This window comes from Callorhinus ursinus, unplaced genomic scaffold, assembly GCF_003265705.2.
Source record: "Callorhinus ursinus isolate GAN/ISIS: 27379988/994484 unplaced genomic scaffold, GSC_fseal_2.0 scaffold1, whole genome shotgun sequence".
Classification (NCBI taxonomy): domain Eukaryota; kingdom Metazoa; phylum Chordata; class Mammalia; order Carnivora; family Otariidae; genus Callorhinus; species Callorhinus ursinus.
Window position 1 is genome coordinate 113,357,977 of NW_027397063.1, and position 20,326 is coordinate 113,378,302.

The 20,326-nt window shown below is 37.3% G+C and overlaps 1 protein-coding gene across 7 annotated transcripts in view; it reads left to right on the top strand.

Annotated features, from left to right (window-relative positions):
• Nucleotides 1-20,326, top strand: part of PIK3CB (phosphatidylinositol-4,5-bisphosphate 3-kinase catalytic subunit beta) — a 199,898-nt gene that overhangs the window by 66,207 nt on the left and 113,365 nt on the right. For all 7 annotated transcript variants that reach the window (XM_073899405.1, XM_073899403.1, XM_025881567.2 and 4 more), the window contains one exon: nt 16,149-16,335. In XM_073899405.1, coding sequence (XP_073755506.1) covers nt 16,165-16,335 — 171 coding nt within the window. In that variant the 5' untranslated portion in view covers nt 16,149-16,164. The remainder of the gene's footprint in view (nt 1-16,148; nt 16,336-20,326) is intronic.

Sequence of the window (20,326 nt, forward strand, 5' to 3'; positions counted from 1 at the left end):
TGTTGCTGCCTCAACTTTTCAGGTGATGTCTCCTGATCTCTAGACACTACCTTCCAACCTCCTCTGTGAAGTTCAGGCAGGTACTTTATATTTCCCATTTCCAATAGTCCAACCTCATCTCTTGTGATTGAGGCTGTGTGGGGGTTGAGGTAAAAAATATTATAGTCAGTAATATGAGCCTTTACTGTCTTTCTGTGTTTTATTACCTCCAGTAGTTTAAGAAGGTGTACCCTCTGAATGAAACAGAACAGACAAATCTCCCATTCATCTGTCTCAACCAACCTAAGTGCTCTGTTACAGGCTGGGTTGCAAATTGGTCCATGCTTTATTTTTGTAATTCTCTCTTCTCCCAGTCAAGTGTGTGATATGGTGTCTTAAAAAAGTATAAGTAGCTAATATTTATTAACTTGAATTCCAGTTTTTTTTCCTGTCTTTTTCTCTTGATCAAGGCCTAGCACTGAGATGACACTGTCCTCCTCCTCTCCTCATTTACCATGTCCTCTAGATAGAATAGGCAGTGAAAGAACAGTGTTGGCACCAAGGAAAACATCTTTTCAATTTTTTCTGGCTTTTAAATTTTTTCAAATTCTTTTACTGTCAGTAATGAAGAGGAAATGAAAGACAAACATTTTGTCATTCTTGGCTAGATACCTTAGGAGAATAATTGGTCTTTGAAGAAAAGCATTTAAACAGACAAACAAATACTTGAATAGACCAGAGTTAAATTAGTATCTAAAGTAGTAATCCTGAAATGGTTTGGGACAAATGCCAGCTTTTTAGGATGCTGTTTGAATTTTTATGTATTACAACTTACTTTCAAAATGACAGCAGACAGAACTAAAAGATTTGGAGCCTGGAATAGTTCTTTTTCTACAGCTGTAGAGCTATTTAAAATTCTTCTCATGTTACTGTTTGCCATCCAGATGGCTTTCTGGCACTGATTCAGTTCCTAGATGTGAGGGCTGTTGGTTAGTTACTCACCAGCATCACCATACACTTGTATAGTTTGGCTCATGACTCACTCTCACAGCACTTAACATGTGGGTATCCTTTGCTAGATACAGTCATTTGATTGTCATGATGTTATTTGTTATAAATAGGTACCAGAATTGACTGGATAACATTTCTGGGATGAATGGTTGACATCCCTCTCCCCCCGCCAAAAGAAAAAGACATCCAGTAAGTCTTTTGGACCCCCATTGCCACTGTATTGAGAAACAGAAGTTGTCTGGATGATGAAACTTCTAAAATATGTATCTGCATGGTAGATGCAAAAGTATATCCAATAAACCAGAATTATTTACTTCATTCCTTCACTATTAGCTAAAGTGATTAAAAAACAAAAAAGAACTTACCTCAGAAATCAGAGTTGTGATGAGAGGTTAGGGAGAGGAGGGGGTTTGTTATCTGAAAGGAACACCCAAAGAGGCTCTGAATGCTTGCAGTGTTCTGTTTCTTGACCTGGACTGTGGTTTGCTCTACAGTAGGTGTTTGCTTTATAGTAACTCATTGCATACTTTCTTTTTTTGTGTGCGCTTTTTTGTTTTATTATTTTAAACAATAAAAATGTTTAAAAAAATAGAAAATACCTCCCCATTATGTACAAGAATTCCCTCAGCAGTATCTTCAAAGGCTAAAGAAAGTCACCATATTTTGAACTAGATTATTGGTAGTAAGTCTTTGTTTTACTGGTTTTATCTATTTAGTAAGATAATCAATGTTACCCTAAAACATGGTTATGGTCAACAGTGATTTAAAATAGGCTTGGGGCACCTGGGTGGCTCAGTCCTTAAGCGTCTGCCTTCGGTTCAGGTCATGATCCCAGGGTCCTGGAATCAAGTGCCACATCCAGCTCCCTGCTCAGCGGGAGGGCCTGCTTCTCCCTCTCCCACTCCCATCTTATGTTCCCTCTCTCGCTGTCTCTCTCTCTGTCAAATAAATAAATAAAATCTTTATAAATAAATAAATAAATAAAAATAGGCTTAACAATTAGTCCCCGTGCCCAAAATACCATTCATTTGGAAATGGAAGAGAAGGGACAGGGTGAGGGGAGAGCTTTGTGGGGATGAAATATATGTTTCTTGGAAATATATATCCAATTTGAGTAGTTTATTATCTTTGTTGATAAACATGATCGAATATTTAGAGGAAAGGAGGGCAGACTGAAAACACTGAAAAAATTAATTAGCATTACTTAATAAAAATTAATATTTGGGGTGCCACAGTGGCTCAGTCAATTGGGCGTTTACCTTTGGCTCAGGTCATGATCCTGAAGTCCTGGGATTCAGGATCGAAGCCCTGTTTTGGGCTCCCTGCTCAGCGGGGAGTTTGCTTCTCCCTCTCCCTCTGCCCTTCCTCACCACTCTGCTTTCTCTCTCTTGCTGTCTCTCTCAAAGTCTTAAAAAAAATAGTATTTGAATCAAAACCATTTATTTTATTTTCTAAAGATTTATTTACTTACTATTTTTTAAAGATTTACTTATTTTAGAGAGAGAAAAAGAGGGTGAGCACACACGTGTGGGGGGAGGGTTAGAGGGAGAGAGAGAATCTCAGACTCTCCCCTGAGCCCCATGCGGGGCTCTGTCATGACCCTGAGATCATGACCTGAGCCGAAACCCAGAGTTAGACACACACCCAGCTGAGCCACCCAGGCATCCCAAGGCCATTTATTTTAAATAAGTATCTTAAATAAGTTAGCAGTTTATTTTTGAATAATGGGGTGATATGATTTTTATTTTTTTATAATCTTTGTAGGAAATTATTAACATTCTTTAGACTTCGGAATCTGCTGAATTAACTTTTTCATCAGCCCATTTTGTCTGAAGAAATAATACCAACAATGTCCCCTCTCCCCATTGGAATTCCATTGTTCTATCTAAATTTATGTTTAATCGGGCTCCCTGCTCAGCGTGAGCCTGCTTCTCCCTCTGCCCCCTCTCTCTCTCTCTCTTTCTTTGTCTCTCATTAATAAATAAATAAAATCTTTAAAAAAAAATAAATTTATGTTTAAATGTTTACTTGATAATGACTTTTAAAAAGTTGTTGGGAATATGGGAGTTACTTAATTCTCTAGTGCCTTTTAAGTGAACATAGGTAATTTATATAGCTTTTGAAAAGATTTTTTTTTTTTTTTTTTTAAGTAGGCTCCATGTTCAATGTAGGGCTTGAACTTACCACCCTGAGATCAAGAGTCATATGCACTACTCACTGAGCCAGCCAGGTGCCCCAGTGTAGCTGGTTTCAAACATTATTTGTTCAATGGCTATCAGTGGAAGGTGTAAGAAAAATGTAGGGTAAATGGTATGAATTGTAGAGTACCCTGTAGTTTGATGTTTTCCATAAATTTTGAGATACATTGCATTTTTTGAAAAATTTAATTTTTATTCGAGTATAGTTAACACACACAGTGTCAGTGTTTGAATTTTGTACAAATAGTGATTCAACAATTTCATACATCACCCAGTGCACATCTCAACAAGTGCACTCCGCTTAATCCCCATCACCTATTTCACCCATCCACCCACCTCCCCTCTGGTAACCAGTTTGTTCTCTGTAGTTAAGAGTCTTTTTTGTGGTTTGTTTCTCTCTCTCTTTTATTTCCTTTACTCATTTGTTTCTCAAATTCCACATATGAGTAAAATCATATGGCATATGTCTTTCTCTGACTGACATATTTTGTTTAGTATTATGCTATCTAGATCCATCCAGGTTGTTGCAAATGGCAAGATTTCATTCTTTTTTATGGCTGAATAATACTCCATTGTATACGTATATACCATCTCTTCTTTATCCATTCATCTATCAGTGGACATTTGGACTGTTTCCGTATCTTGGCTATTGTAAATAATGCTGCTATAAACATAGGGGTGCATGTATTCCTTTGACTTGGTGGTTTTGTATTATTTGGGTGAACACCCAGTAGTGTGATTACTGGATCATAGGGTAGTTCTATTTTTAATATTTTGAGGATCCTCTGTACCAGTTAGGGGTTCCTGAGTGCCTGGACCAGTTTGCATTCCCACCAGCAGTGCACGAGGTTTCCTTTTTCTCCACATCGTCATCAACACTTGTTATTTCTTGTGTTGTTGATTTTAGCCATTCTGACAGGTACGAGGTGATATCTCATTGTAGTTATGATTTGCATTTCCCTGATGATGAGTGATGTTGAGCATCTTTTCATGTGTCTGTTGGCCATCTGTAGGTCTTCTTTAGGGAAATGTTCATGTCTTCTGCCCATTTTTTAATTGGGTTAATTGTTTTTGGGTGTTGAGTTGTATAAGTTCTTTATAGAGTAGAATATACTAACTTTTTATCAGATATGTCATTTGCAAATACCTACTTCTGTTCTATGGGTTGCCTTTTAGTTTTGCTGTTGTTTCCTTTGCTGCGCATTTTCTGATGTAGTCCCAATAGTTTATTTTTTGCTTTTATTTCCCTTGCCCTCTGGAGACATGTCTAGAAAAATGTTGCTACAGCCGATGTCACAGAAGTTACTGCCTATGCTCTCTTCCAGGATTTTTATGGTTTCAGGTCTTACATTTAGGTCCTTAATCCATTTTGAGAACTTATGTTTGTGTATAGTATAAGAATGTGGTCCAATTCCATTCTTTTGCATGTAGCTGTCCAGCTTTCCCAATACCATTTGTTGAAGAGACTTTTTCCCATTGTATATTCTTTCCTTCTTTGTTGAAGATTAATTGACTATATAATTGTGGGTTTACTTCTGGGTTATCTATTCTATTCCATTGATCTGTGTGTGATGTTTTCCAAACAAAACCAGAATGTCTCTTGAATAGTGATTCTGTTAGTACACAAAGTATTCTGTGAATGGTATTTTTTTTTTTTTTAATTTATTTGACAGAGAGACACAGCAAGAGAGGGAACACAAACAGGGGGAGTGTGAGAGGGAGAAGCAGGCTTCCCGTGGAGCAGGGAGCCCGATGCGGGGATCATGACCTGAGCCGAAGGCAGATGCTTAATGACTGAGCCACCCAGGCGCCCGTGGAATTTTTTTTAAAGGAAAAAATAATGGCAGCAGTACAATTAAAATTGAAAAAATACAGTTCCTCGTCATTTCTAATGTAACATAAATGACAGATATGTTAGCATTCTGTGAAGTCTACTTAGGGCATTCCATTAACTGATAAACTCTAGTTAATTTAAACTTACTTTAGACGAGTATTTGAAATTGGAATGTGTTTGAAACTTTTTTTCTTAGAAAGCAGGATTTTATTATAGAGATTTAAGTGTTTGGAGAGTTAAGTGTCCAAAATTTAAGTGTACGGAGATTTAAGTGTTTAAGTCTTTTGGAGATTTAAGTGCTCTGTTTTTTAAAAAAGATTTTATTTATTTTGAAACTGATATTACACAATATGTTAACTAAGTGGAATTTAAAACCTTGAAACTAAAAAAATAATGTATTTATATATTTTTAAAGAATTTTATTAAAGATTTATTTATTTATTTTAGAGAATGTGCCTGTGCATGAGCGGGATAGGGGCAGCAGGAAAGAATCTCAGACTCTCCGTGGAGTGTAGAGCCTGACCCAGGGCTCGATCTCACAACCCTGAGAACATGACCTGAGCTGAACTCAAGAGTCTGACATCCAACTGACTGAGCCACCCAGTCGCCCCTAAAGATTTTTTTACATACTCTCTACACCCATCATGGGGCCCAAACACAACCCTCAGACTCAGAGTTTCATTCTCTACGGACTGAGACAGGCAGGTTTCCCTCAGTGCTCAGTTTTATCATATAAGAATTATTCTCAAAGCAAATATTCTCTAAGATACCGAAGTGTTCAGTTTACTTGGATAGTATACCTTAACGTATTAAAAGTAACAGAGTCTAAGATAAGCAACAGGTTAATAAAACTATGACTTATAATTCTAACATTTTCACATAGTTATTATTTACTCTGCTGTAAAAAGACTATACATGGTTATTTACTCTGCAGTAAAAAGACTATTAATGTTTAAGTGAAACATCTATAAATTATACTAGTGTGACTAAACACATACAGAAATTCAAATTTCAGTAAAATAAAGTTTGATTTTATAAGTAATCAGAAAAATGCAGTTTAACTCACAAGAACTTTTTTGCCTTTAGATAATTGACTAAAATTAAAAACTTGTATTACAATTCTGCTAATTGATACTATGTACATCCATCAATGTAGTGGGAATATGAATTGGTAAAGACTTCTAGAAAATGTCTTTCTAGAAAGTTTGACAATACATATAAAGAACCTTGATGACCTTTATACCAGTGATTCTAAACCCTGTTGGACTGAAATTTTTTTTTTTAGGCGTGGAGCTCAGTGCAGGACTTGAACTCACAACCCTGAGATCAAGACCTGAGCTGAGATCAAGAGTTGGATGCTTAACCTACTGAGCCACCCAGGCGCCCCTCACATCCCTTTTTTGTAGCGTATTTTGTAATACTTGTACTATGTTGAAATAAAATTTATAGTTAATATAATCTACCAAAAATGTTATTTATTTTTAAAGATTTTATTTATTTGACAGAGAGAGACACAGTGAGAGAGGGAACACAAGCAGGGGGAGTGGGAGAGGGAGAAGCAGGCTTCCCCCTGAGCAGGAATCCTGATGGGGGGCTCGATCCCAGGACCCTGGACCATGACCCCAGCTGAAGGCAGACGTTTAATGACTGAGCCACCCAGGCACCCCCCCAACTGGAAACTCTTGAGTTAATTCTTAGGCTGGACTCTTGTGTGTGGGGCTCCCTATGAAATAAGGGTGACAAAGGGAAATAGGAACCAGATATATTTTATATTTGAATGTGTAGCCATATTTTTTTCAAAATATCTCTGCAAAAGATTTATCTGTTAGCATTTGGTTTGTTACCTCATTTGTTTAGCAACCATGTCAGAGTTTTAGTCTGACAAAGGACATGCTGTTTTAATAACAGCAGAGCACATTTTGTAAGTATGCCCCCTCTCTCAGAACGTATGTACAGTGTTGTGTATGATGTTCTGAAGAGCTACCAGTTACCCTGTGGATTTAGTTTGACCACTCCATCTCTAAGTTTGTTTACTAAGAGTCATGAAAATTAAGAGCTGGTCATACTGGCCTTATATTCCTCTGATTGTTTAAGGGGCTAAAGTTTTCTTTACTTGAGCTTCTTTTACCCTTCAAGAATTAGCCAAAGACAACATAGCCAAATACAAGAAACACCATTGGTTTGCCAAGAGAAATATATGATAAATTGTGTTCATTACTATTTTATATACAGAATATAATTAGGTCTAGATAAAAACATTTCTAGGTTGGGGAGCGTGGGTGGCTCAGTTGGTCATAATCTCAGGGTCCTCATATTCAGCCCCGAGTCAGGCTCCTCGCTTAGCAGGGAATCTGCTTGTCCCTCTCCCTCTCCTTCTGCCCCTCACCCTGCTCATGCTCCCTCTTTCTCTCTCAAAAAATAAAATCTTAAAAAAAAAAAAAGTCCATTTCTAGGTCATTACTTTGAGAAACAATAGGAACTATCCTAGAGCAGTGGTTCTCAAAGTGGACAGTGACCTCCCTCCTATGTTTTTGAAATTTGTAACAGGTGATTTTGTTGTATTTGTTGATACAATGACTAGGGGAGGTGCTACTTATTAGTAGGTAATGGATTACTGGATATCCTGTAATGCATAAGACAGTCTTCTACAACGAAAAAATGTCTCAAGTACAACACAGTTTTTGAATTTTCTTCCAGATACTCATGTAGGTGAAAACTCTATTATTATCTGAGCTGAGATCTTAACTCTGTATTACATAAAAATATAATACAAAATAATTTTTATATGATTTCAAAATATTGACATTGAAAGATAAAGATTTGGAAAATCTGTGACACCAGTGAGCAGCATTTGTAGTATTTGCTCATCAGTACAACACATCTGGATTAGTCTGCATTTGTAGTTGTCATATCCACCAGTTTGTATAGAGGCAAACCTGACTGCTTCATTAAGCAAAGGTTTGGTCATGTCCAAGTATTTATATATTGAGAGAAGCTTTATTATTTTCTTTTATTTCTCCTTTTATGTACAGCTAGAGCATTATATAGGTGTTTTTTTTTAATTAGGTACATCTATGTAAGTTATATGAATAGTTTCATTTCAGATTTTTGAAGTGTTGGTGTAATACTTGTTTAAAGAAGAGTATGGAATATGAGAGGATTGAAAACCATTCTTCTAGGTAGTATTTAGCTTAAAGTACTTGAAAACCTTGAGCATTGGCCTAATTAAAAGTGCTTTTATTAAAGTGACACACAAGTACAACCTACATGTTATGCTGTAATTATATACCATATATCTACCTGAGCGGGTTTTTTTTGTGTGTGTGTGTGTGTTTGTTTGTTTTAAGTAGGCTCTGTGCCCAATGTGGGGCTTGAACTCAAAACCTTGAGATTGAGAGTTCCTTGCTCAGGGCACCTCTTTGGCTAAGTTAATAGAGCATGGAGCTCTTGGGCGCCTGGGTGGCTCAGTTGGTTAAGCGACTGCCTTCGGCTCGGGTCATGATCCTGGAGTCCCGGGATCGAGTCCCACATCGGGCTCCCTGCTCAGCAGGGAGTCTGCTTCTCCCTCTGACCCTCTTCCCTCTTGTACTCTCTGTCTCTCATTCTCTCTCTCAAATAAATGAATAAAACTTTAAAAAAAAAAAATAGAGCATGGAGCTCTTGATCTCAGGGTCATGAGTTCCAAGTTCCATGTTGAGTGTGGAACCTATTTTAAGGGGGAAAAAAAAAGTTCATGTTCTTCTGACTGAGCCAGCCAGGTGCCCTTCTACGTGAGAGTTTATAAAGTATGACAACAGTCTAACTCAGTTATTAGTGAATTATTAATATGACTATTATGGTAGAAATTAGTGGACGTGGTTGTAACCTTGCAGTATTCCCTTTTGATAATTTACTCCTGGTTGAGAAAAACATTTCTAAGTCTTTAAACCTAGCATTGCTTAACAAGCATCTTTATTATCTTGCTGAATCATTGGAATCTTTTTGAATCAGTTGACATTTGAAAGTGAGGATTTTGCCCTTGAAATGGAAGATCACGGAATTGATTTTGGAGATCGGTGTGTTTGTTCCTTTAGGAAGCAAAGAGCATGATTAACTGTAAAGCTAAATGATTAAACTTTCCTTTTTGATACATTTTGAGATGGCACCAGAAAAATACTTTGCAACTTATTTTGCTAGTTTTAAACATTTAATTTATTTAATTGTTTCTAAATATTTCTGTTGTGAAATATAGCATAGATACAGAAAAATACAAAAAAATATGGAGCTTAGTGAATTTTTCTGAAGTGAAATTCTGTATTCTTTTTCTCTATATTAAAAATAATGGTTATCCCTTGACATCATGGGAGTTCACCAGTCTGTCTAAATTTAATAGATGGCATTTTATGGGAATAAGCCATTCTATAGTTAAACATTAGTTAAAAATGCATCATTTTGGGGAGGAAATGCCTATAATGTTACTGGGTTGCTATACGGTGGGAATGCAGTGCTTAGGTTATAGGTAAGATATATTTCATGTTCCACTTCACATGACAGGAATGTGTGGATTGGAGACCAACTGATATTAGGCGAAGCTTGATCCATTGCAAGTGATGATGCAATCAGAATTCTGTATATTTGTTAATACTTTTCTGATTTACTCTTTTATGGAAAGGTATATCTGCTATGAAATATAGACTGAGATTTTTGTAAAGCCATGTGCAAATAGACTTAACTAATATCTGAATTAAATCATTTCAGTTTTTTTAATTTAATGAGTTATAGGAAATCTATATGTGTTATGGCATTTTATCTGTGTAATGGTAGATATTACCATGACTTCGTGTAAAGATGTCACCTTTGTGGGCTGTTTATGGAATTTTCTCAGACTAGGCACTGAGAGACGACATTGAAGGCCACGTAGTTAAATTTTTCCTGTTAAGAATGATTTAAATCACATTTTTAATTATCCAGTATAATTATTCTACTAAGTGACTTCCATAGAATTTGTTTCACTCATTCATTAATTCATTTAGCCATGTGTAAATATTTACTGAGACCATAATATGTGTCAAAGCTGCAAATAAAGAGGTGGGAATAATAGGAAGTTGGGAGCTGTTTGTAAGCAATGACCTTCAGTGTGGTGTGCTCCCGCTTTGACATAGGTATGCCCTGGTGCTTGGGTGCACAGGAGTATTAGGGAAGGATTCCAAGAGTCCAGAAGAATAAGAGTTGATCAGGAGATACATAGATAAGGACATCTTAGGGAGAGGGAATGATGATTAAGGTAGGAAGAGAGTATGGGATATGCTGGCAAGTATTAGTGGTTTGGGGTGGCAGGATTAAGGATAGGACGTGTGAGGGTGTTGAGCAACAGATCTAGAAAGGAAGGAAGGTAGGGGCCCATGAATTAATTCTTGTAATTCATTTTAGTTACAACGACTTCATCAAAAAAATTCTTAAATCGGGCGCCTGGGTGGCTCAGTTGGTTGAGCGACTGCCTTCGGCTCAGGTCATGATCCTGGAGTCCCGGGATCGAGTCCCGCATCGGGCTCCCTGCTCGGCAGGGAGTCTGCTTCTCCCCTCTGACCCTCTTCCCTCTCGTACTCTCTATCTCTCATTCTGTGTCTCTCAAATAAATAAATAAAATCTTTAAAAAAAATTCTTAAATCTACCATAGTGCTTTTTCTTCCAATACCTCCAGAAGTTCATAATTTTGTATCTGGGGAGTTAATGCTGTACGGTGGTGTGAGGTGCAGTCTCTTTGAAAAGATTGCTGTTCTGGGCTTCAGGCCTGAGGAAGCCTCAGCATTTCCAGCTATCTGGTAAGGGTGAGATAATAGAGGTTTTGTTTTTATAGCTTCATGTTCCTTTATTTTTATTTTTTTAAAGATTTTATTTATTTATTTGAGAGAGAGAGAGAATGAGAGATAGAAAGCACGAGAGGGGAGAGGGTCAGAGGGAGAAGCAGACTCCCTGCTGAGCAGGAAGCCCGATGCGGGACTCGATCCCGGGACTCCAGGATCATGACCTGAGCCGAAGGCAGTCGCTTAACCAACTGAGCCACCCAGGCGCCCTCATGTTCCTTTATTGCTACTGTTATTCATTAGGTGATTTGGTTTCAGTTGTGAGTCTTGCCAAAAATCTGTGCTGAAAGTAGGGGCATGTACAGGTTTATCATGATTGTAATTGTGTTACAGGTGGCTGATGTTTCATAAACCCTTCTCTGTTTTAAATGGAAACTTTGGTTTTTCCTCTCTCAGCTTTTCTTGCAAATTACTGATTCATGTCATACATGCTGTGCTTGGTGTTCAGGGAGTTGGCTTTCTCGCATCTTTGTGTGGTGGTGATGAGTATAGGCAAAGCATGGTCTTTATAATTTGGTGTAGCACGTTTTCTTGAACACCTGCTATTTGCAAGGTTGAAAAGCACCTTTACTAAAGACAGTCTCCAAAGTCTGTTCTGCAGTGATGTAACTAAAGCTATTCCAGGACCAGTGACTGTTAATGACATCTGTAGTAACTTTGTGTAGTTTGTTCATGTTTATAAAAGTATCAGGTTAGGGCGCCTGGGTGGCTCAGTCTGTTGAGCGTCTGCCTTCGGCTCTGGTCGTGGTCTCAGGGTCCTGGGATCGAGTGCCGCATCCGGCTCTCTGCTCATCGGGGAGCTTGTTTCTCCCTCTCCCTCTGTCTGCCACTCTCCTGGCTTGTGTGCTTTCTGTCAAATAAATAAAAATAAAAATAAAAATAAATCTTTATAAAAATATTAGTTCAGAGTGCCCAAGTATAATAACTTCTCCATACACTGTGGTAAGAGACAGTACTTTAAAAAGCATGGGGGAAAAAAGCAAAAATAAAAGCATGGGGGCAAGCCCTCAAGAAGCTTATAGTTTACATAATGCAGTTTATTATGGTTAATGTATCAGACTTTTTTCTGGTACTTTGTTATTATGCAGAGGGTTGTGTAGGGCTCACACTCTATAGTTAGACCCAAATTCAGATCCAGGACTGCCACTTGGTAGCTATGAGATCTCAACCTCTTTAAGTTTCTCAAGGAATAGTAATATTACCATAGGATGGTAGTAAGGATAAAATACAGAAATGCACGTAAAGAAGTTACTAGAATGCTGGCACAGAGTAAGAACTCATCATTAGCTGTTTTAGATTTTCTTATTATCCTGTGATTTTCTTTTTTAATTGTAGGAGTAGGGATAATAATGTTTTTCTTAAATTCATTAAACAATTATTAAATGGCTACTATGTGCTAATCACTTTTGGGGAAATGAAAGTAGTTGAAAATATATAACTCATAGCTCAAAAGAACTTATGGCTTTTGAATAAAAATAAAAAATAAGCAAATATTTATATTGGATTACTAAATTCCAGGCGTTCTTCAATTTTTATAACTATGTGCTCTAAGGTAGTTACTGTTGATTTCATCATTTCACAGATAAGGGAACTTTAGGGAGAAGATACGTGATTTACTCAAGATCTTTCAGCCAGTGAGGGATGGAAAACCAGCTCTCACAAGTAAGCTGTTGGATTCTGAGACCACAGTCTTTCATCAGTGCACTGTCCTGCCTACAGAAACAAGACGGGCACATGGGAAAGATTCAGGGCCTGTATAAGTGTCAGTGTAATGGGTCCAGATGGTAAGAGGTGTAAGAGTTAGGAGAGGAATCAGTAAAGGCTGGAATGTTCAGGGAGTGCAGTTTCCCTTATCCTTGTCAACACCTGTTGTTTCCTGTGTTGTTAATTTTAGCCATCCTGACAGGTGTGAGATGGTATCTCATTGTGGCTTGGATTTGTATTTCCTTGATGTTGAGTGATGTTGAGCATCTTTTCGTGTATCTGTTAGCCATCTGGATGTCTTCTTTGGAAAAATGTCTTCATGTCTTCTGCCCATTTCTTAACTGGGTTATTTGTTTTCTGGGTGTTGAGTTTGGTAAGTTCTTAGTAGATTTTGGATACTAACCCTTTATCAATGTCATTTGCAAATATCTTCTCCCATTCTTTAGCTGCCTTTTAGTTTTGTTGATTGTTTCCTTCACTCTGCAGAAGCTTTTTATCTTGATGAAGTCCTAATAGTTCTTTTTTGCTTTTGTTCCCCTTGCCTGTGGTGATGTGTCTAATAAGAAGTTGGTACAGCCAAGGTCAGAGAGGTTGCTGCCTGTGTTCTCCTCTAGGATTTTGATGGTTTCCTGTCTCACACTAAAGTCTTTTATCCATTTTGAATTTATTTTTGTGTATGGTTTAAAAAAGTGGACCAGTTTCAGGGCACTTGGGTGGCTCAATTGGTTAAGTATCTGCCTTCGGCTTAGCCCATGGTCTCAGGATCCTGGGATCCAGCGCTGTGTCCGGCTCCCTGCCTAGCAGGGTGTCTGCTTCTCCCTCTTCCTCTGCTCTTTCCCTCTCATCCTCTCCCTGCTGCTCTCCCTGCCTGAGCTCTCTCTCCAGCTTTCTTTTGACATCCATTAACATGATAGGTGGTTCTCCATCTCCTCACTTTCAATTTGCAGGTGTCTTTAAAAAATGAGTCTCTTGTAGGCAGCATATAGATAGATCTGTTTTTTTATCTATTGAGATCCCATTGTTAAGTAATCTGTACACCGAATGTGGAGCTTGAACTCAACCCCACGATCAAGAGTCACATTCTCCATTAACTGAGCCAGCCAGGCGCCCCACCAGCAGACCATTATTATACCTCACAAATGTAACAGTATTTCCTTAAAATCATCTAATTCATATTTAAATTTCCCAGTTTGTTTTATTTTATTTTATTTTTTTAAAGATTATTTATTTATTTGACAGAGACAAAGCGAGAGAAGGAACACAAGCAGGGGGAGTGGGAGAGGGAGAAGCAGGCTTCCTGCTGAGCAGGGAGCCGGACCTGGGGCTCGATCCTAGGACTCTGGGATCATGACCCAAGTTGATGGCAGATGTTTAACGACTGAGCCATCCAGGCACCCCTCCCAGTTTGTTTTAAAGATAGGTTTTTATAGCTGATTTGGTGAAGTAATGTTAGATAGGGTTATTCCACCCCCAGCACAGAACTGAGGCAGGGCTTGATCTTAGAACTGTGAGATCATGACCTGGTCTGAAATCAGGAATACTACGTTTAACCAACTAAGTCACCCAGGTGCCCCTCCTGAGTGTTTGTTAACAGTCCTTGCACCATTCTCTTTCTTTCTCTTCTTGTTGTCGATTAGCTTTATTGTCGTTGATTACTTTTTTTATTGATGATTCATTGGAAACTTGACTGATGCTTCCTTGAAGTCTTTAATCCCTTTCTCTATTTTCCTATTGTAAACTGATAAATAAGTCAGATCTAGAGTCTTGATTAAATTCAGGTTTTTTGTTTTTTAAAATCAACCATATCCTATAGGTGTGGTTAGTACTTCTGTTTGCATTACAGGAGGAGGCATCTTTCTGGATTATTCACAGGATTTAGATAGTGTCAACCTGATAATGTTCATTATAAAGTTCCTCATCATCCTTTCACTTTATTTTGCAAATTTTTTTAGCATCCATTAATTATGCATTATTGCCTAGATTCATTGTTTCATTAGAGGTTGCACAATGGTGGTTTTCTAATTTTATCATTCTTTTTATGTTTATGAACTAAAATTGTTCTAAAAATCAAGAAAAAAAAACCTTACCCTCATCATTCATTTGGTTACCCTGCAATATTTGGTATAAGCTGGTCAAAACATGTTTGATTTACTTCCCCATTCTTTCTCAATTTTCAAAATAGTGAGTTGGTCTTAGCAATCTCCAGTGGTGATCAGTAAACAATTTATTTGTTTCTTTTTATTGTTTTTAAGTCACTCATTTGTATATATTTGATATGTTTCAGTCCATGGATGTCATGAGTATTTTTGATGCTCAGAAATGCTTCAGGTTGACTTTTGTCTCTTTTGATGTGATACTTTCATTCTTTCAGTAAATGGGATTTAAATCTTGGCTTAATTAACTTCAGTGCCCATGTTCTTCCCACTGTTATTGTTGTGCTTTCTTGAAGGAAGCTCTCAAGGAAGTCTTCAAGGAGCAGTTGAGGGGTACATTTTTTGGAATAGGGGTTTGATTCCAGGAGTGTCAACATTTGTATGAACATAGTTCTTTGTGGTACAAAGGCCTAGGCAATGCAGTAATAGGACAAGTAAAGGAAATTAGGACAGAAACATAGCACAAAGGCCCTTGCCAGCTGGGTTGAGGGATTTGGTGTTTTTAATTCTCAGGTGGTGGGTCATGAGACTATAAGTTCATGACATTTTGTACATGAGATTGATAAATTTTTTTTTTAAGATTTTATTTATTTGACAGAAAGCAAGAGAGGGAACATAAGCAGGGGGAGTGGGAGATGGAGAAGCAGGCTTCCCGCAGAGCAGGGAGCCCGATGCGGGGCTCAATCCCAGGACCCCCGGATCATGACCTGAGCCGAAGGCAGATGCTTAACGACTGAGCTACCCAGGCACCTGAGATTGATAAATTAAAAAAAAAAAAAAGATTTAGAGAGTGAGAGTGCACATATGGAGTGGGGAGGGGTTAGAGGGAGAGGGAGAGAAGCTCAAGCAGACTCCTCGCTGAGCATGGAGCCTGACAGAGGGCTTGATCTGATGACCCCGAGATCATGATCTGAGCAGAAATCAAGAGTTGGATAGATGCTCAACCAACTGAGTCACCCAGGCGCCCAGATAGAAAATTATGTTTGAAAGAAGGCCCTCTTGACTGCTGTTTTCATTGGAGTTTGCAGAGAAGAACTCAGCCAAAGAAGCCAATATTATTTTATTTTATTATTTTATTATTTTTTTATTTAAGTAAAATCTGTAAACAATCACTTGAGCGGTTGTTTACTGAATTTCTTAGAAACCTCTAATCTTTAAATCTTTCATTTTTCACATGTGATATACTTCTGTTGAATTTGAGTTAGTGCTGTCTGTGTATTTGTATATATATATATATATATAAAATGCATGTAATGATAAGTGTTTTTAAGTAATTTATTTCTGGTGGCTTAATCTTTAATTAGCCACCTTATTATTGGCTATATTGAAATCCAAAGACTAATTATGGATTGGTGGGCTTTATCATATTTTAGTATAAGATTTGGCTAATTTTCTGTTTCACTGAGTTTTACTTAATAATTTCTAGGGCCCCATGGTTATGAATGTGCTTCAGTTTCATAATGCCTCCTGCTATGGCAGACATCCTTGACATCTGGGCAGTGGATTCACAGTTAGCATCTGATGGCTCCATACCTGTGGATTTCCTTTTGCCCACTGGGATTTATATTCAGTTGGAGGTTCCTCGGGAAGCTACCATTTCCTATATTAAACAGGTATGTTAATAGGTGGAATTTTTATAAATGTAGCTTACTTACTGTATCACTTAGGGGAAGATGTTATTGTATTACAGAAAATTTTATTAATGTAAGTCATACAGTCAATTTGAGGGAAAATGAACCTTTAGGTCCCTATATTTTAAAGATTTTGATATATGCTTTGTCTTTTGTAGATGTATAAAAGGTAATTCTCACTCTCACTTTTAATCCATATGTGATACCTGAAATTAAAAATTATGTTAGTTTGAAATGTTCATTCAGGTGGTTTAAAGGAATTTGACATTGTCAAAGTTCTGAGTTAAAATCTTTTTAAATACTATCTTGAACTTGTCATACTTAGGAAAAGTATGTGATTTTTGGTTGGTTTTCTCTTGGCTCCTTTTCCTTCCTCTTCTTCCCTCCATACCCCTACTACTTTTCATGGTGATTATGTGAAAGAAGAGCTTTCCCCCCAGTAGTGAATAACATGCCCTCCTTTGGAAGCACATTTTTTTTTTTTAAGTTTTAATTTAAATTCCAGTTAGTTAATGCACAGTGTAATATTAGTTTCAGGTGTACAATATAGTGATTCAGCAGTTGCATACAACACCCTGTGCTCATCACTACGAGTGCACTGTGCACTCCTTAATCCCCATCACCTATTTCACCCATTTCCCCCAACCACCTCCCTTCTAGTAACTATCAGTTTGGAAGCAACTACTTTTACATAATAAGACTTGCCTGTTTTGTTGGATTATTTTTTCACATGAATTGGTGAGTGGTATTGATTTGTGAGTACTATGAAATGTAAATGAAATTATTTTGCTAAACTTTCTCTTTAATGTTTTCCAAATAGCTGAACCCAATATGAAAATCAGGGGATATGATATTTTTAAGAAAAAGTATTTATGACAAGCCATTTTAAATTTCTTGACTTTGGACAGCCTCTTAACTCTTTTCCAAGCTTCTTCTTCCGGGACACATGAGAATTCTAAAACTGCATGATCCCTGAAGTAGAAAAAAAAAAAAATAGAAAATTATTTTAGGTATCCCAAGGTCAGAGAGTACTTATTTTTATAGTCACCAGTGACAAGAATGGATGTCTGTGGCTGTACCTGAAGCTGGATTAACCATTCATGCCCTCCATTCTTTTAATTGTAAAACATACACAACGTGAAGTTTACCATAAGAATAATTTTTTAGGTGCATAATTCTGTGGTATTAAATACTTTCACAGTATTGCCCAACCATCAGCCCTATACAGAAACACAAATTCTGTTCTCATTAAATAATAAACTTTCTTCTCCAAGTCCCTGTGGTAGTCACTATTCTAGTTTCTGTCTCTAGGAATTTGTCTATTCCAGCTACCTTATAAAAGTGGAATCAAACAATAGTTGTCCTTTTGTGTCTGACTTACTTTACCTACCGTAATATTTTAAAGGTCATCCATATTGTAATATGAATCCAAATTTCATTCCTTTTGAAGACTTAGTAATATTCCATTGTTAGGATATACTCCATTTTGTCTATTGTTCATCTCTTGATAGATATTTTGGTTGTATCAGTCTTTTGGTTATTGTGAATAATTCTACTATGAATATTGGTGTACAGGTATCTGTTTGAGTCTCTGCTTTCAATTTTTTTGGGTATATGTCTGCTTCTTCTGACAGGGCAGTGTTAATTAATGAAGATAACCCTGGTGAATAGAAAAGAATGCAGGAAAAATAATACAAATTTTGTAAGGGGGTAATGGTACATACTTTGAATTTTTATTTTTTTCTAATTAGAAGTTATTTATGTTCATAAGAATGGTAAATATGGACATCTTCATAGATACTCACTTTTAAAAAAATTGAAGTAGAGTTGACATATAATATTATATTACTTTCAGGTGTACAAACTAGTGATTCAACAGTTATATACATTATGAAATGTTCACCATGATACGTGTAGTTACCGTCTGTCACTATATGAAGTTGTTCCAATATTGTTGACTGTATTCTTTCTGCTGTACTTTTCATCTCTATGATTTATTTATTTTATAACTGGTATTTTGACCTCTTAATCCCCTTCACCTGTTTCACCTTTCCCCCATCCTCCTCCCCTCTGGCAACCACTAGTTTATTCTTTGTATTTATTAGTTTCTGGTTTTTTTTGTTTTGTTTTTTAAATCTACATATAAGTGAAATCATATAGTATTTGTCTTTCTCTGACTTTTTTACTTAACATAAGACTAGGGTTTTGTTTTTTTTTTTTTTGTATTTGTAAATGGCATTGTTTTCATTTCTCTGTTAGTGTATGGAAACAATAGGTTTTTATATATTTTGTATTCTGCAACTTTATGGAATTCATTTATTCTAATATTTTTTTGTGGAATCTTTAGGGTATTTTTTTGTGGAATCTTTAGGGTTTTTTATATACAGTATCCTGTCTTCTGCAAATAGTGACAATTTTACTTCTTCCTTAACAATTTGGATGCTTTTTCTTTTTGTCTGATTGCTGTGACTGGGTCTTCTAGTACTATATGTTGAATAAAGGTATGGAGAGTAGACATTTTTGTCTTGTTCCTGATCTTAGAGCAAAAGCTTTCAGCTTTTCACCATAAGTATGTTAGCCATGGGTTTGTCATATATGGCTTTATTATGTTGAGGTATATTTTCTCTGTTTCCACCTTTTTGAGAGTTTTTATCATGAACAAATTTACAATTTGTCAAATGCTTTTTCTGCATCTACTGAGATAATTAGATGGTTTTTATCTTTCATTTTGTAAATGGTAGTATATCATGTTGATTGATTTGTGGATAATGAACCATCTTTGCATCCCTGAAATATTTCCCACCTGATTGTGGTGAATGATCCTTTTAATGTCTTGTTGAATTTGCATTGCTAATATTTTGTTGAATTTTTTGCACCTATGTTCATTGGGCATACCGGTATGTGATTTTCTTTTTTTTGTAGTGTCTTTGTCTGGTTTTGGTATCAGTAATGCCTTGTAGAATGAATTTGGAAGCATTCCTTCCTCTTCTTTTTTTTGGATAAGTTTGAAAAGGATTGAAGGGTGCCTGCGTGGCTCAGTCAGTTAAGTTTCTGACTCTTGGGGCACCTGGGTGGCTCAGTTGTTAAGCATCTGCCTTCGGCTCAGGTCATGATCCCAGGGTGTGAGGTTGGGCCCTGCACTCATCTCTCTCCCTCTCCCTGTGCTTCTTTTCTCACTTGCAGGCTCGTGTGCGCACTCTCTATCAAATAAATAAATGAAATCTTTGAAAAAAAAGAAAAGGATATTCTTTTTTTTTTTTTTCCCCTGGAGAGGGAGAGTGGGGCAGGGGCAGAGGGAGAGAGTCTTAGGCAGGTTCAGTGCCCAGCAAGGAGCCTGTAGCAGGGCTTGATCTCACGACCCTGAGATTATGACCTGAGCCGAAATCAAGAGTTGGATGCTGACTGAGCCACTCAGGCACCCTGATAGTCATTCTTTTTTTTTTTTTTTTAAGATTTTATTTATTTATTTGAGAGAGAAAGAATGAGACAGAGAGCATGAGAGGGGGGAGGGTCAGAGGGAGAAGCAGACTCCCTGCTGAGCAGGGAGCCTGATGCGGGACTCGATATTGTGACTCCAGGATCATGACCTGAGCTGAAGGCAGACACTTAACCAACTGAGCGACCCAGGCACCCCCGATATTCATTCTATTCATTCTTTTTTGAATGTTTGGTGGAATTCACCAATGCAGCCATCTGGTTCTAGACTTTTTTTATTTTTTTAAGATTTTATTTATTTATTTATTTATTTGACAGAGAGAGAGAGAGAGAGAACACAAGCAAGGGGGAGTGGCAGAGGGAGAGGGAGAAGCAGGCTTCTGCCGAGCAGGGCGCCTGATGGGGGTTGGAGGGGCTTCAGTCCCAGGACCCTGGGATCATGACCTAAGCCCAAGGCAGATGCTTAGCCGACTGAGCCACCCACGTGCCCCTAGATTTTTTTTTGTTGCGAGTTTTTTTATTACTGATTCAGTTTCAT